This window comes from Saccopteryx bilineata, chromosome 2 (assembly GCF_036850765.1).
Source record: "Saccopteryx bilineata isolate mSacBil1 chromosome 2, mSacBil1_pri_phased_curated, whole genome shotgun sequence".
Lineage (NCBI taxonomy): Eukaryota > Metazoa > Chordata > Mammalia > Chiroptera > Emballonuridae > Saccopteryx > Saccopteryx bilineata.
Genome location: NC_089491.1, coordinates 376308298 through 376326494, shown reverse-complemented (window position 1 = coordinate 376326494; position 18197 = coordinate 376308298). Strand labels below are relative to the sequence as shown.

Genomic DNA, 18197 nt, shown 5'->3' with positions numbered 1-18197 from the left:
GAATACTTTTTTCTTTTTTCTCTTAAAGAGAATGATAGATTACTGGGACAATAAATATGAATACAGTAAGAGAATCTGAAAGAATTCTAAATAACTGATATTAAAATTTTAAACTATAAAGAATATAAAATTTCTCTCTTTTCCTAAGAAATTAACTGATTTTTTTTATAAAAGAAGATATGTTCATATTAATAAAGTTTACAAGGGATATCTAATAGATTATAAAAACCCACCTCTTTTTATGTTACAATTCCATAAACAGAATTGGTAAGTTTGTTTTCACTATGTCAACTGTTAAGGTGTCTGTTACATAACTCATATGCCATGGTAAATCTACTTTCAACTTTTCCTATTTGGAACAAAACTCGTAACTAAATAAGAAAGGCTGCTTACACTTTTACTCGGTTTTAAATCTCCAAGGCCATCAAACCATAACAAGATATTGATAGTGACCACTTCCAAAAGTGGCATACTAAAGAAAATACAAAGTATTGGGAAGGGTTATTACCTGAAATTCAAACAAAACACAAGTTAAAAAATATTTTTAAATCATTAATAAATTTAATTAGTGTCACATTGTACAATACTAATTACAAAGTATTTACCATTAATATAGAATTTTAGGGCAAGAACAGGCGACAAACAGGATTTCTTAATTTCACTTATCAAATTTATACCATATTGAAGAACTGATTGCCAGGTTGTCTAATTTTATACCTATTTGCATATATAATTTAAATGCTTCCTCAAATTATATACAATATATTGATATCTAATATTGATCTGCTTGGGTAGTAACCCTTTTAAAACATATAATGAGCTCATTTATAAATTAAACAATTGAAAAATTAGGACTTCGACCAAAAAATCTAATTGTTTAACATTCAGGAGAGTGTGTTATAAAAACTAAAGTAGATCTTAAAGTACTTTAATAAAAATTTAATGAGCCTAATAAATGCTATAAAATCAAAGACAGATTATATGAAAAGGGATTAAAGGTTTTTGCCTTTGTGTCACCATTTATGACCCTGTTTTTCATTCTTCAAAATGTTAGTATCTTCTAGTGTTTCTTCAAATAAATGCCACTCTACAGGATTCTTAACTACTGATTCTGAGGCTGTTAGGTGGTAACTTAATCACTATTCTAGAATAGTGCCAATTTCAGACAAGATGTTTTATTTAGTTATAGAAAAGCTGACATGACTATTAGGTTTGATGAGGCTAAACACAAACGTTACTAATATATGTTCAATATTTACTCCATTACGAGAAGACAGACTACTTGTACAACTTATAAAATTCTGAAAAAATAAGGACTTCATTCCTAAGCAAAGAATAACTGGATAACTTTGAGAGAATCTTGGGAAAATGTGAACGCCAATGACTTTCAAAAAATATTTATAGATATTCAACAATTCAATATAGTCACATCTAAAAATAAGAGACTTTAAAAATCCTAATATATATCAGTTACTTACTGTATTATTAGCTGAAAATCTCCAAAAATCTGTCAAATTATAGCATACTAAGGGTCATAACCTTCCCTGATTTGTTCCTGCTTTTATTAGAAGTGCACAATTTACAATGTCTGCTATAAATAGTCTTACATAAGATGCAGAATATTATATGTAGCATGCTAATTTCTATGTTTCTAAGTAGTATTTACACAAATACTTATACAGCATGGTATAGTTTAGAAAGGATATATAGGAAACTGGTTGCTTCTGAGGAGTGGAGCTGAAAGATGAAGACGGATATAATGGCAAACAAATTTTCACTACATGTCATTTAAATTTCAAACCAGGTTCATGTATTATATACTGCCTGAGTTCAAATCCAGGCTCTCCCACTTACTAGCTGCTGACCTTGGGCAAGTTACTTAAGTTATTTAAATCAGTGATTTTACACTACTGATTATAAACTATCTTTGTGCCTTCATTTCTTTATCTATAAAGTGGAGATAATAGATTATATCTCAAAAAGGACTTAAATAGGCCCTGGCCAGTTGGCTCAGTGGTAGAGCGTCGGCCTGGCGTGCAGAAGTCTAGGCCAATTCCCGGCCAGGGCACACAGGAGAAGCGCCCATCTGCTTCTCCACCCCTCTCCCTCTCCTTCCTCTCTGTCTCTCTCTCTCTTCCCCTCCTGCAGCCGAGGCTCCATTGGAGCAAAGATGGCTCAGGCGCTGGGGATGGCTCCTTGGCCTCTGCCCCAGGCGCTAGAGTGGCTCTGGTCGCGCTAGAGTGGTTCTGGTCGCGACAGAGTGACGCCCCGGAGGGGCAGAGCATCGCCCCCTGGTGGGCAGAGCGTCGCCCCCCTGGTGGGCATGCTGGGTGGATCCCGGTCGGGCGCATGCGGGAGTCTGTCTGACTGTCTCTCCCCGTTTCCAGCTTCAAAGAAATACAAAAAAGGACTTAAATAAATCAGTATTTGTGATGCACATATGACAGTGGCACAAATTAAGCATGCAATAGATACATGTGTATATTATACACATACACACACAAACATCAAACTCACGTGCATCATCTAGGAGTTTCTGTTTATTCTACCTGGTGAAAATTCTAACAAATATATTCTGGCTTCTTTTGATAAATACAGTATCTTTAACTTTTTCGATTTAATAAATGGTGTTGTCATATTTCCTAATACTGAACAATAACTGAATCTATAGTATCTTTTCTTTCCCCTATACACCTTGAGTTTAGGTATCTTCTTGGACTATTTTAAAAACCAGTTCTTAAATATTTTTGCTTCTATCTTCATTTTTATTTCATTAATTTCTGCCCTTAAATTTTTATTTCTGTTTTCTATTTTCCTGAAGTTACCTGTTCTTTTTGTCTAACTTTGGTCTTTAAAAAAATTTTTTTTTTAAGATTTTATTTTTATTCAATTTAGGGAGGGGAGAGAAAGAGAAAAAGAAAGAGAAAGATAAAGAGGAAGAGGAAGAGGAAGAGGAAGAGAAGAGGAAGGGAAGGAGGGAAGGAAGGAGGGGGAAGGGGGAGAGTGGGAGAGTGGGAGAGTGGGAGAGTGGGAGAGAAGGAGAAGGGTGGGGGAGGAACAACTTCGATATGTGCCCTGACCAGGCAAGCCTGGGGTTTTGAACTGGTGACCTCAGTATTCCAGATCAACGCTTTATCCACTGCGCCTCCACAGATCAGGCAACTTTGATCTTGATGCTTACCTCATTTTCAGTCTTTCTTCTTAACTAAATATCCTGAGTAATGTCTTACCTCCATCCTACATGTTCTGATACACAATAATTTTATTATTCAGCTTTAAAATTTTTCTAATTTCCGCCTGACCAGGCGGTGGCGCAGTGGATAGAGCGTCAGACTGGGATACAGAAGGACCCAGGTTCGAGACCCCGGGGTTGCCAGCTTGAGCACGGGCTCATCTGGCTTGAGCAAAAAGCTCACTAGCATGGACCCAAGGTCACTGGCTCGAGCGGGAGGGTGGGGTGGGGGGGGTGTTACTCAGTCTGCTGAAGGCCCGTGGTGTGGTCATGGCACATATGAGAAAGCAATCAATGAACAACTAAGGTGTCGCAACGAAAAACTGATGATTGATGCTTCTCATCTCTCTTCATTCCTGTCTGTCTGTCCCTATCTATCCCTCTATCTGACTTTCTCTCTCTGTCCCTGTAAAAAAATAAAATAAAATAAAAATGTTCTAATTTCATAACAATTCTGACTCATTAATTTTCAGAGATTTAATTTTTCCAAATATATGAGAAATGATTTTCTTTTTAGTCATTGTGAAAAGATTAATCTTTTCATAGTGAAAACAGAATGTAGTCTATGTTACATATTTAAAAATTTTTAAGAGATTTTACTTTATTTCTATCAAAGTAATGGTTCATAACTTAAAACTCATATAATACCTATAGGCTTACATACATAACCTGCAGGCTCCTGCCCCCAGTAGCAACTCTGATTTCTAAATGCCTTGCTTATAGCTATTTCTTTTCTTTTTTTTCTTGAATTTTTAATTTCTATTATAATTTCCAAAAGTTTCCATGCTCTTATTCTTTGTTTGATAACACTGTGCACTGTCCTTGTTTAATGAAAGCAGTACTAACAACATCTCTAAGGAAATGATTCTTAGAGATACTGTTAGTACTGATTTTCATTTATTTTTACTTCTTCCAAGTTCCTATACTTCTATTATACTTATTGTTTTGCTTTTTTGCTCTATCTTTCATATTAGAAGTTTTATCAAATATCTGATCATTGTTGCCCCAGTGACTTTGGGCTTGGGCTATTATTTGATTTGGTAAATAAAATGTGAATGGACATCATGTACACCATCCATGCAGAAGGGTTTTTTTGTGTGTTTTTTTTTTACAGTGACAGAGAGAGTCAGAGAGAGGGATAGACAGACAGGAACGGAGAGAGATGATAAGCATCAATCATCAGTTTTTTGTTGTAACACTTTAGTTGTTCATTGATTGCTTTCTCATATGTGCCTTGACCGTGGGGTTGCAGCAGACCGAGTAACCCCTTGCTCAAGCCAGCGACCTTGGGTCCAAGCTGGTGAACTTTGCTCAAACCAGATGAGCCTGCGCTCAAGCTGGCGACCTCGGGCTCTCGAACCTGGATCCTTCCGCATCCCAGTCCAACGCTCTATCCACTGCGCCACCGCCCGGTCCATGCAGAAGTTTTAAATGTCTTTGTGGTTTGGCTCTGTCCTCATCCCTGAACTTCTCTACCCTCTACTGTGTGAGAGAACAGCATGCAGTAGATAGTAGCTGCTCACTACAGATCCTAGAATGAGAAGACTTGTGAGCTGAGTGGAGCCCAGTAAAGATGGCAATATGGCTGCAGATGATCACCAGTCCTCACAGGGCCATGTATAAGCAAAAAATATTTGTTGTAAACCACTGAGATTTGTGATCTTACTTTTGGGTTAAAATGTACACATATACTTATATATACACAGAATATTTCTGAAAGGATTTACAAGATAATGGAAGAAGGGGTTAGAGGGAGGGAATCTCAATTTTCATGTTATATTCTTAGGTATCTATTAATATATGTTCATGGCAAAACATTTATTTTTATAATAATTTTATATAAAAAATCCTAGTTAGAAAAAGGCAAAATGAAAGATTGTTAAGAGCCCTGAATAAAAGACAACTTGTTCAATTAAAAATTTTTCTAAAAATACTTTTATATTAAGGCAATATAGTCTGTTTAAAAATTATGAAAACCACAGAAAGGTATAAATAAGAATAAAAATCATCAATTACATCAACAACCAGACATATAATTTTCTTTGTACCATTTCAGAGATATGATTCATCACCCTGTATATGTAATTTTGTAATTTACTTTTTAATTTTACATTATAATAAGCACTTTACAGTGTTAAGAATTCACAAACCTCACTTTTAATTGCTATGTATGTATTCCACCATACGAATATGTCATAGCTTAATTATTTTCTCTCTAATGTGTGGACAAACATATTGATTCCAATTTTTTTAACTACCTTAAATAATGTCTCAATAGAAATTCTTGGGTATAAAGCCTTTCTTGTGTTTATGATTTTTCTTTAAAATATATTCCTATTACCAGAATTGCAGGGTCAAAAGACATAAGCATGTTTAGTTTCTTGATACATACTGCCAGACTGCTTCTAAATAAATTACATGAATTTACACCCCTACCAATAATATCAAGGCAGTCATATCATAGAGAATCTTTTGTTTTTTTATTTCAGCTGACAGGACAGGCAAAAACTTTTGATATTTCTCATTACTAGGAAGCTAAGTATCTTATCTTTTCACATGTTTACTGACATTTGCATTTTCTTTCATATGAATTATCTCTTGCTTTACATTTGCTCATTAATCAAAATCTTAGTGCTTTACCAATAGATTTGTATATAATTTTTTTCCACTATATTTAGCTTGGGAAGTCTTCTATTTTCTTGTGGTTCTATACCTAATAGTAGCATATGAAAAAATATTTCTTTCCATGCTCTCACTAACATAATATCTATCTAGTCTCTAGCTGTACCTCAAAATCATCTGTGGGATGTTCATCTCAGAGATCTGGATTCAATTAATAAAAGATAGAGCGCCTGACCTGTGGTAGCGCAGTGGATAAAGCGTCAACCTAGAAACACTGAGGTTGCCGGTTCAAAACCCTGGGCTTGCCTGGTCAAGGCACATATGGGAGTTGATGCTTCCTGCTCCTCCCCCTTCTCTCTCTCTCTCTCTCTCTCTCTCTCTCTCTCTCTCTCTCAATCTCTCTCTCTCTCTCTATCTATCTCCCCCCTCCTCTCTAAAATGAATAAATAAATAAAAATTAAAAAAAATAAAATAAAATAAAAATAAAAGATAGAGCGAGATAAATGTATTTTCAAATTGAATTTATTGGGGTAACATTGGTTAATAAATTTGGTTAATATATTTTTAAAAAGCTGAGACTGAAAAGCTAAAAAACAATGCACTCTCTTCTCGGGTAGAATGAGCTTTAGTTTTGGGTCTTTCTCTCTCTCTCTCTCTTTCTTTTTCCCTGGTGGTTCAAAAGTTGCAATGAACCTGACTTTAAGCTGCTTAAAATATGAGGGGAAAAAACGGCCTACAGTTAATTTCTTTGCAAAAAATAAGATGTCACTATTGATCACGGGACTTTACAAAAGCCACATACATCTCTTACCTGGTTGGAGAGTACTAGGAAAAGACAAGGTGACTTTTTCATCTTCATTCTGATAGTTAAATCCTGTAGCATGTATTTCTGGAATGGAAAAAAAAAACCATTACAATAAATCTAACTGAACCAATAAGGTCAAATGCAGACTGCAGCAATTAACATTTTTAAGAGCAAAATCTCCACTGAAACCAAATATTCTTAATAAATTGAGTTCCTACTAACAAGAGTGTCATTTCAAACAAACCTATATAAAGTTATATGACCTACATTAAATACGCTCCTTAAAACCAGTCCTGGCCCTGGCCGGTTGGCTCAGCGGTACAGCGTTGGCCTGGCGTGCGGGGGACCAGGGTTCAATTCCTGGCCAGGGCACATAGGAGAAGCACCCATTTGCTTCTCCACCCCCTACCCCCTCCTTCCTCTCTGTCTCTCTCTTCCCCTCCTGCAGCCAAGGCTCCATTAGAGCAAAGATGGCCCGGGCGCTGGGGATGGCTCCTTGGCCTCTGCCCCAGGCGCTAGAGTGGCTCTGGTTGCGGCAGAGTGACGCCCCGGAGGGGCAGAGCATCGCCCCCTGGTGGGCAGAGCATCGCCCCTGGTGGGCGTGCCGGGTGGATCCCGGTCGGGCGCATGCGGGAGTCTGTCTGACTGTCTCTCCCCGTTTCCAGCTTCAGAAAAATACAAAAAAAAACAACAGTCCTTACACATCCTATATTAATTCACAAAACTTTATGATATAAAGGAAATAGGGTTACTATAAATGTGGAAAGGTTTTCTACCAGATTCTCAGACCTACTTCATTCTTATCTTTGTGTGGAAATAATGCTTTCTATGATTCAGTCTTATTCATGAACATGTGAAGACTGAGAAAACTGCTGAGCTTTCATGTTAGAGATTTATTAATGAAAAGTTCTACCCTCCAGCCAAAGATAAGTAACAATTCCAATTAAGACATAAATCTTACTAACTTTAGTAAATTTTTTTTGGGGGGGACAGTCAGAGAAAGGGACAGACAGACAGGAAGTGAGAGAGATGGGAAGCATCAATTCTTCATTGTGGCACCTTAGTTGTTCACTGATTGCTTTCTCATATGTGCCTTGACAGGGGTGGGGGGGCTATAGCAGACCAAGTGACCCCTTGGTCAAGCCAGTGACCATTGGACTCAAGCTAGTGACTATGGGGTCATGTTTATGATCCCATGCTCAAGCCAGTGGCCCCGCATTCAAGCCAGCAATCTGGGGGTTTTGAAACCTGGGTCCTCTGCATCCCAGACTAATACTCTATCCACTGCACCACTGCCTGGTCAGGCTAAAATTCTTTGTTGTTACATTTTACAGAAATAAAGAAGGTGAAAACAGGTGTGTGGGTTAAATTAAGACTGATTTGGCCCTAGCCGGTTGGCTTAGTGGTAGAGCATCAGCCTGGCATGCAGAAGTCCCGGGTTCGATTCCCAGCCAGGGCACACAGGAGAAGCACCCATCTGCTTCTCCACCCCTCCCCCTCTCCTTCCTCTCTGCCTCTCTCTTCCCCTCCCTCAGCCAAGGCTCCATTGGAGCAAAGTTGGCCCAGGCGCTGGGGATGGCTCCCTGGCCTCTGCCTCAGGCGCTAGAGTGGCTCTGGTCGCAACAGAGCGACGCCCCGGATGGGCAGAGCATTGCCCCCTGGTGGGCGTGCCGAGTGGATCCCGGTAGTGCGCATGCGGGAGTCTGTCTGCCTCCTCGATTCCAGCTTCAGAAAAATACAAAAAAAAAACAAAAAAAAGACTGATTTACTCTCTACCAGGAGTGAGAAGAGACTGCTTATCTGACTGCAACTTCAGAAAAGTTAATTGACAGTTTAAAGAAAGAGCTAAGCAAGTTAACTTCCAACCATATTACATTCCATTCTAAATGAAGTCAGCCAAAGAGGTAGCTTTAATAAGCACATGCAGAGAGGCTCAACATCATTAACCACTAAGGAAATGCAAGTCAAAATGAGAGTGAGATACCACTTCACAACCAGTATGTTTATAATTAAAAATAGTAACAATAGCCTGACCAGGTGGTGGTGCAGTGAATAGAGCTTCGGACTGGGATGCCGAGGACCCAGGTTCGAGACCCCAAGGTCACCAGTTTGAGCACGGGCTCATCTGGTTTGAGCAAAAGCTCACCAGCTTGGACCCAAGGTCACAGGTTTGAGCAAGGGGTTACTCGATCTGCTGAAGGCCTACGGTCAAGGCATATAGGAGAAAGCAATCAATGAACAACTAAGGTGTCGCAATGCGCAACGAAAAACTAATGATTGATGTGTCTCATCTCTCCATTTCTGTCTGTCTGTCCTTGTCTATCCCTCTCTCTGACTCTCTCTCTGTCTCTGTAAAAACAAAAAACAAAACAAAACAAATATACAGTAACAATAGCCTGATCGGGTGGTGGCGCAGTGGATAGAGCGTCGGACTGGAATGCGGAAGACCCAGGTTCGAGACCCCGAGGTCGCCAGCTTGAGCGAGGGCTCATCTGGTTTGAGCAAAAGCTCACCAGCTTGATCCCAAGGTCTCTGGCTCGAGCAAGGGGTTACTCGGTCTGCTGAAGGCCCGCGGTCATGGGACGTATGAGAAGGCAATCAAGGAACAATTAAGGTGTTGCAACGCGCAACGAAAAACTAATGATTGATGCTTCTCATCTCTCCGTTCCTGTCTGTCTGTCCCTGTCTATCCCTCTCTCTGACTCTCTGTCTCTGTAAAAAAAAAAAAGTAACAATAAGTATAATGGAGGATGTAGAGAAATTGGAATACTCATACACTGCTTGATGGCAGGAATGTAAAATGGGACAGCTGCTTTGGAACAGCCTGGCATTTCCTCAAAAAATTAAATATAGATCAGTCTCACCCAGCAATCCCATACCTATGTCCACACAAAAAATTACACACAAATGTTTACAGTAGCATTATTAATAAAAGCCAAGTGGAGGCCTGACCTGTGGTGGCGCAGTGGTAAAGCATCAACCTGGAAACGCTGAGGTTGCCAGTTCAAAACCCTGGGCTTGCCTGGTCAAGGCACATATGGGAGTTGATGCTTCTTGCTCCTCCCCCTTCTCTCTCTCTCTCCCCTCTCTATAATGAATAAATAAAATCTTTAAAAAAAAAAAAAAGCCAAGTGGAAAAACAACCCAAATGTCCATCAATTGATGAACAGACCCAATGTGGTATACAATAAAATATTTAACAACAGAAATGAAGTACTGATATATGCTACAATATGGATATCTCTTAAAAACGTTACGCTAAGTGGAAAAAAAAAAAAAAAAAAAAGAAGCAGCCCTGGCCTGTTGGCTCAGCGGTAGAGCGTCGGCCTAGCGTGCGGAGGACCCGGGTTCGATTCCCGGCCAGGGCATATAGGAGAAGCGCCCATTTGCTTCTCCACCCCTCCGCCGCGCCTTCCTCTCTGTCTCTCTCTTCCCCTCCCGCAGCCAAGGCTCCATTGGAGCAAAGATGGCCCGGGCGCTGGGCATGGCTCTGTGGCCTCTGCCTCAGGCGCTAGAGTGGCTCTGGTCACAATATGGCGACGCCCAGGATGGGCAGAGCATCGCCCCCTGGGGGGCAGAGCACCGCCCCTGGTGGGCGTGCCGGGTGGATCCCGGTCGGGCGCATGCGGGAGTCTGTCTGACTGTCTCTCCCTGTTTCCAGCTTCAGAAAAATGAAAAAAAAAAAAAAAAAAAAAGAAACAAAAGGCCACATATTTATAAGAAATGTCCAGAATAGGCAAATCTATAGAGACAAAAAGTAGATTAGTGGTTGCCATGGGCTGGTAAATTAGTGGAATCACCAAATATTAAATTTCCAATGTTTCTAATAACATTATGGTTCCAATGTTTTTATAAAGCCAAAATCTTTACAAAACCAGTAAGAAACTAAAACTTCAAATTTTAAAAGAACTTGAATCAATTACTCCTCATTTTATAGATGAAGACAATGAGGTATATATATAAAATAATGATTTGCCTAAGGTCACACAGCTGGACTAGAACTCAGTTCCCTTCCTACTTTTTTTTTTTTTTTAAATAAGATTTTACTTATTCATTATAGAGAGGAGAGAGAGAGAGAGAGAGAAGGGGGGAGGAGCAGGAAGCATCAACTTCCATATGTGCCTTGACCAGGCAAGCCCAGGGTTTCGAACCGGCGACCTCAGCGTTTCCAGATCAACGCTTTATCCACTGCGCCACCACAGGTCAGGCTTCTACTTTTTTTTTTTTTTTTTAGAGAGGAGAGAGAGAGAGAGGGAGGGAGGAGGGAGGAGCAGGAAGCATCAACTCCCATATATGCCTTGAACAGACAAGTGCAGGGTTTTGAACCGGCGACCTCAGTGTTCCCAGGTCGACGCTTTATCCACTGTGTCACCAGAGGTCAGGCTCCCTTCCTACTCTTATTGCCAAAATACTTTCTACTATCATAAGCCAGCTCCTAAATTTGAACAGAAACTCAAGACTTGGCATATAAACTAATACTGATGAACTCTCTAAAACAATGACCTTTGCTGGCAAAAACTAAATCTTTGCTCTGACTCCCTATAATTACACTTAGCCTATAGTAAAGCCAAGAATCACCTTAACACTTAAAATGTACTTTTCTTCAGTGTAATAATGCCTGGAGAAGCTGTGGGGAGAGTTATTTTTTTCTTGAGAAGGGCAGGGTACCCTAGAAAGGGTTTGCCCCAAGAGAGGGGCCGATTTTTTAAAAAATGAATGAAAGAACAAATGAATGAATATAAATAAAAAGAATGTACCCTTCTGACTAATACATAAAACAGCATTGCCTGACCTGTGGTGGCGCAGTGGATAAATCGTCGACCTGGAAATGCTGAGGTCGCCAGTTCGAAACCCTGGGCTTGCCTGGTCAAGACACATATGGGAGTTGATGCTTCCAGCTCCTCCCTCCTTCTCTCTCTCTCTCTCTCTCTCCTCTCTCTCCCTCTCTGTCTCTCTCTCTCCCTCTCTCTCTCCTCTCTAAAAATGAATAATTAAAATAAAAAAAAATAGAAACATAAAACAGCATTATCATAAACTTGAATTACTAGGATCAAAGATCATTTCCATAAAGCTAACTTGTTTTTATAAATGCAAAAAAAGCTCAAACTGGTAATAAATAAAAATAGAAAAACAAAAGAATAGCAGTTTCAAAATTGAAACAATTGCCCTGGTCTAACAGCTCTGTTGGTTAGAGCATTGTCCCAAAGCGCAGAGGTTGCTGGTTCGATCCCTGGTCAGGGAACATACAGGAACAGATCAACATTCCTATCTTTCTTTCTAAGATCAATTAATAATTTTTTGTTTTTTTGTTTTCTTTTTTTACAGAGACAGAGAGAGAGTCAGAGAGAGGGATAGACAGGGGCAGACAGACAGGAACAGAGAGATGAGAAGCATCAATCATTAGTTTTTCGTTGCGCATTGCAACACCTTAGTTGTTCATTGATTGCTCTCTCACATGTGCCTTGACCACTGGCCTTCAGCACATTGAGTAACCCCTTGCTCGAGCCAGTGACCTTGGGTCCAAGCTGGTGAGCTTTGCTCAAACCAGATGAGCCTGTGCTCAAGCTGGCGACCTCAGGGTCTCAAACCTGGGTCCTCCGCATCCCAGTCCAACGCTCTAACCAGTGCGCAACCGCCTGGTCAGACAATTAATAAAAATTTTTAATTGAAATAATCAAATTTTATATTGCTAGATCCTATTTTACATCATATGCTTCCAAATATACACATCAACTATATTATGTATACAAAGAAGATCAAATCTCTTAGCAAAGGAGTAGCTATATACGTGAATTCTTAAAAAGTTGCTTGTATTATGGGATACTCTTCCAATAACTTTATATTGGACAACACATCACTTTGCAAACGACACTGGAGTTTCTAATAACCTTGGTCAATCACAGTTTTGGCTATTCTGTAAATGGTACCACCATTTATCCAGTGACAAACCAAAAATATGGAATCATCCTAAATGCCTCTCTCCATGTCTGTCTGTCTGTCTCTCATACCACACATCCAACAAGCCGATTCAATAGCCTATATATCTTTAATCCTAGACTTTCTCCAGATCTACACATTTTATGTGTTTTGGTCTCTGCTCAAAGCAGTTCTTTAAAAAAAATTTTTTTTAAAGATTTTTATTTATTCATTTTGGGGGAGAAAGAGAGAGAGAGAGAGAATGGGGGCGGAGCAGGAAGCATCAACTCCCATATGTGCCTTGACCAGGCAAGCCCAGGGTTTCGAGCGTTCCAGGTCGAAGCTTTATCCACTGCGCCACCACAGGTCAGGAATCAGAGCACTTCTTTAGAGATCTGCCCCATCACCTTAAAGAATAATCCTTATTCCATATCCTGTTATTGTGATTTCTGAGCATTTACCACTACTTTACATTACATATTTGTTACTGTTATCTTTCCAAAACAAATATATGTAAATGCTGATTCTTGGTTTTGTCAATCACTCTACCTCTAATGTTAGAACAGTTTCTGGTATGTTCAGTCAACATTAGCAGAACAAATGTATTACTTTAAAAAGCAACAGACTAAATGATATGTTATGAAAATCAATACTACTCATACAAGATATGTAAATGAGAACCACCTTTACTAATGTTATTTGAATGGGGAGTTATGGCTAAAATTTCCAGCTACAACATAATACTATATTGATTCAGAAAGGGATTTATTTCAAATACCTTAGAAGATAATATTTGCCCTGAAACTATTAGATTGTTCAAAAATTGAAAAGCCATTAATACTAAAGAAAGATGAGAAATCTAAATAAATGTGCTTCATTAACACTGAAATAGAGAAGGCAAAATTTCTAAATTAGTGTTTATATTACTTTAATAGTAATACAGTATATCAATATAATAGCTTATATGAACATATTTATAATTTAATTTATAATTTAAAATTAAAATTATAATTTAAAATATATATATAAATGTATGTGTGTGTATATACACAAATACTGTTAGGTAGACACGTGTATAAGTGATAAACTTAACCAAACTTAACTTTGACCAAAAACTTTTTAAAAATCCTATAAATGGGAAAATAGGAATTTTATAATCTTATATGGTATTAAACTCTGAGCCTCTGTTTTCATATCTATAAAATTAAAATCATTACCTACTTCTCAGTTAAAGATTTATAGTATATTCTATATAAAGTACTTATCATGGTACCTGGTTCTAATCATTAAAAATTACTTTTTTCTAGATAACATATTTAATACAGTGCTTTATTAACTTTATTAACTCAACTAAACTGATATATTATACATGTACAAATAAGAACTATTGCTGAAATTCCTTATCAAGTGCTACATTCAGAAAATAATTAAAAATAATTGGCATTTTCAAATCTATGGATATAAACATACATATTTGGGTATAAGCCTCCCTGTGTGAGTGATATGTTATTAGTCTACTAAATAGAAGCAAAATTTGAATATAACCATACATTTATAAAACCATGACAAGAAAAGTCTCATATTCAAAACAACTGCAATAGACTCACTTTGACTCTTAACAGTTTCATGACAATATAGGCCTTCCATAACAAGACAAAACTACAAATTGGATTTTAAATGCCTTGTTTTAAAAGTAATTAAGATAATTTGACTAAAAAAAATCAGAACTATGTATATAGTACACATATGTAAGCACACACACAGTATAGACATATATGTCTATTTCTGTATCTATAGACAAAGAAACTCACACGAATATACACTGCTCACAAAAATTAGAGGATCAGGGAATGTGCAGATTCTCCAGTACTTTCAGCCTTTTGCATAGTGCATGTTCATCAATGAAATAAAAGTTGGTTTTGCATCTCATTTGCATAATCAAACTTTCTTTGACTTGTTTGATTTTCTGATGTTCTTGTTTAATAAAAAAAAAATCAAATGCTTTTTTAAATCACTTCATATTCATTTTGAAGTATCCCCTAATTTTTGTGAGCAATATATGTGTCTGTAAATTCACATAACATCTGTGGGGGGATATGTACAAAACTCTTCATGAAAGACAGCTGGGAGGGTGAGGAGGGGCAAAGCAGGCTTACTTTGTACTATATATACCATTTATACCTTTTTTTTTTTTTTTTTTTTATTCATTTTAGAGCGGAGAAAGAGAGAGAGAGAGAGAGAGAGAGAGAGAAGAGAGACAGAGAGAGAGAAGGGGGGAGGAGCTGGAAGCATCAACTCCCATATGTGCCTTGACCAGGCAAGCCCAGGGTTTCGAACCGGTGACCTCAGCATTTCCAGGTCGACGCTTTATCCACTGCGCCACCACAGGTCAGGCCATTTATACCTTTTGAACTTGGCATCATGTGTATACAGTGTGTCTATAAAGTTATGGTGCATTTTTGACCGGTCACAGGAAAGCAACGAAAGACGACAGAAATGTGAAATCTGCACCAAATAAAAGGAAAACTCTCCCAGTTTCATACCTATTCAGTGCAGTTCAGTGCACGCACAGATTTTTTAGGGGTCCTTAGGTAGCTATCCCGTATAGCCTCTACAGACTCGTCACTGATTGATGGCCTACCAGAACGGGGTTTCTCTACCAAACTGCCGGTTTCCTTCAACTGCTTATCCCACCAAGTAATGTTATTCCTATGTGGTGGCGCTTCGTTATAAATTTGCCAATATTCACATTGCACTTTGGTCACAGATTTGAATTTTTTTAAATTAATTTTAATGGGGTGACATTGATAAATCAGGGTACATATGTTCAGAGAAAACATTTCTAGGTTATTTTGATATTTCATTATGCTGCATTCTCATCACCCAAAGTCCAATTGTCTTCGGTCACCTTCTAACTGGTTTTCTTTGTAACCTTCCCCTCCCCTCCCCCTTCCTCTCCTCTCCCCTACCTCGTAACCCCCACAATCTTGTCCATGTCTCTGAGTCTCATTTTTATGTCCCACCTATGTATGGAATCATATAGTTCTTAGTTTTTTCTGATTTACTTATTTCGCTCAGTATAATGTTATCAAGGTCCATTCATGTTGTTGTAAATGATCCAATGTCATCATTTCTTATGGCTGAGTAGTATTCCATAGTACATATATACCAAAGCTTTTTAATCCAATCATCCACTGATGGAAACTTAGGCTGTTTCCAGATATTTGCTATTGTGAACAATGCTGCCATAAACACAGGGGTGCATTTCTTCTTTTCAAACAGTGCTATAGTGTTCTTGGGGTATATTTCTAAAAGTGGGATAGCTGGGTCAAAAGGCAGTTCGATTGTTAATTTTTTGAGGACTCTCCATACTGTTTTCCATAGTGGCTGCATCAGTCTGCATTCCCACCAGCAGTGGAGGAGGGTTCCCTTTTCTCCACATCCTTGCCAGCACTTATTCTGTGTTGTTTTGTTGATGAGCGCCATTCTGACTGGTGTGAGATGATACCTCATTGTGGTTTTAATTTGCATTTCTCTAATGATTAGTGATGTTGAGCATTTTTTCATATGCCTATTGGCCATCTATCTGTATGCCTCTTTGGAGAAGTGTCTATTCATTTCTTTTGCCCATTTTTTGATTGGATTGTTTGTCTTCCTGGTATTGAGTTTTACAAGTTCTTTATAAATTTTGGTTATTAACCCTTTATCAGACTTATTGTCAAATATATTCTCCCATTGCATAGTTTGTCTTCTTATTCTGTTCTTATTGTCTTTGGCTGTGTAAAAGTTTTTTAGTTTAATATAATCCTATTTGTTTATCCTGTCTTTTATTTCACTTGCCTGTAGAGATAAATCGGCAAATATATTGCTGCGAGAGATGTCAGAGAGCTTACTGCCTATGTTTTCTTCTAAGATGCTTATGGTTTTACGGCTTATTAAGTCTTTTATCCATTTTGAGTTTATTTTTGTGAATGGTGTAAGTTGGTGGTCTAGTTTCATTTTTTTGCAGGTAGCTGTCCCAATTTTTCCAGCACCATTTGTTGAAGAGGCTGTCTTTACTCCAGTGTATATTCTTACCTCTTTTGTCAAATATCAGTTGTCCATAAAAGTGTGGGTTTATTTCTGGGTTCTCAGTTCTGTTCCATTGATCTGTACGCCTGTTCTTAAGCCAGTACCAGGCTGTTTTGAGTACAATGGCCTTGTAGTATGACTTGATATCTGGAAGTGTGATACCTCCCACTTTATTCTTCCTTTTCAAGATTGCTGAGGCTATTTGTGTTCTCTTTTGATTCCATATAAATTTTTGGAATATGCGTTCTATATCTTTGAAGTAAGTCATTGGTATTTTAATCGGTATTGCACTGAATTTATAAATTGCTTTGGGTAATATAGATATTTTAATGATGTTTATTCTCCTAACCATGAGCACAGTATATGCTTCCACTTGTTTGTATCTTCCCTGATTTCTTTTATCAGAGTTTTATAATTTTCTGAGTGCAAGTCTTTAATCTCCCTGGTTAAATTTATTCCTAGGTACTTAGTTTTTTTGGTTGCAATGACGAAGGGGATTGCTTCCTTAATTTCTCTTTCTGACAGTTCATTGTTAGTGTATAAATATGCCTCTGATTTCTGAGTATTGATTTTATATCCTGCCACCTTGCTGAATTCATTTATCAGGTCCAGTAGATTTTTGACTGAGACTTTAGGGTTTTCTATATACAATATCATATCATCTGCAAATAATGATAGTTTTACTTCTTCTTTTCCAATTTGGATGCTTTTTATTTCTTTTTCTTGTCTGATTGCTGTGGCTAGGACTTCCAGAACTATGTTGAATAAGAGTGGTGAATAGGGGCACCCCTGCCTTGTTCTTGATCTTAAGGGGATTGCTTTTAATTTTTGCCCATTGAGTATGATGTTAGCTGTGGGTTTGTCATAGATGGCTTTTATCATGTTGAGGTATGTTCCCTGTATTCCAACTTTGCTGAGAGTTTTTTTTGTTTGTTTGTTTGTTTTTTTGCATTTTTCTGAAGCTGGAAACAGGGAGAGACAGTCAGACAGACTCCCGCATGCGCCCGACCGGGATCCACCCGGCACACCCACCAGGGGCGACGCTCTGTCCACCAGGGGGCGATGCTCTGCCCATCCTGGGCGTCGCCATGTTGCGACCCTCCTGGGTGTTGCCATGTTGCGACCAGAGCCACTCTAGCGCCTGGGGCAGAGGCCACAGAGCCATCCCCAGCGCCCGGGCCATCTTTGCTCCAATGGAGCCTTGGCTGCGGGAGGGGAAGAGAGAGACAGAGAGGAAGGCGCGGCGGAGGGGTGGAGAAGCAAATGGGCGCTTCTCCTATGTGCCCTGGCCGGGAATCGAACCCGGGTCCTCCGCACGCTAGTGCTGAGAGTTTTGATGATGAATGGGTGCTAGATTTTATCAAATGCTTTTTCTGCATCTACTGAAATTATCATGTGGTTTTTATCCTTCATTTTCTTTATGTGATGAATCACATTGATTGATTTGCAAATATTGTACCAGCATTGCCTCCCAAGAATAAATCCCACTTGATCATGGTGTATGATTTTTTTCATATACTGCTGGATCTACTTTGCTAATATTTTGTTGAG

At 38.6% G+C, this 18197-nt stretch overlaps 1 protein-coding gene across 2 annotated transcripts in view; it reads right to left on the bottom strand.

Annotated features, from left to right (window-relative positions):
- Positions 1–18197, bottom strand: part of NPEPPS (aminopeptidase puromycin sensitive) — a 100446-nt gene that overhangs the window by 43754 nt on the left and 38495 nt on the right. For both annotated transcript variants that reach the window (XM_066263812.1, XM_066263811.1), the window contains exon 3: positions 6666–6743. In XM_066263812.1, coding sequence (XP_066119909.1) covers positions 6666–6743 — 78 coding nt within the window. The remainder of the gene's footprint in view (positions 1–6665; positions 6744–18197) is intronic.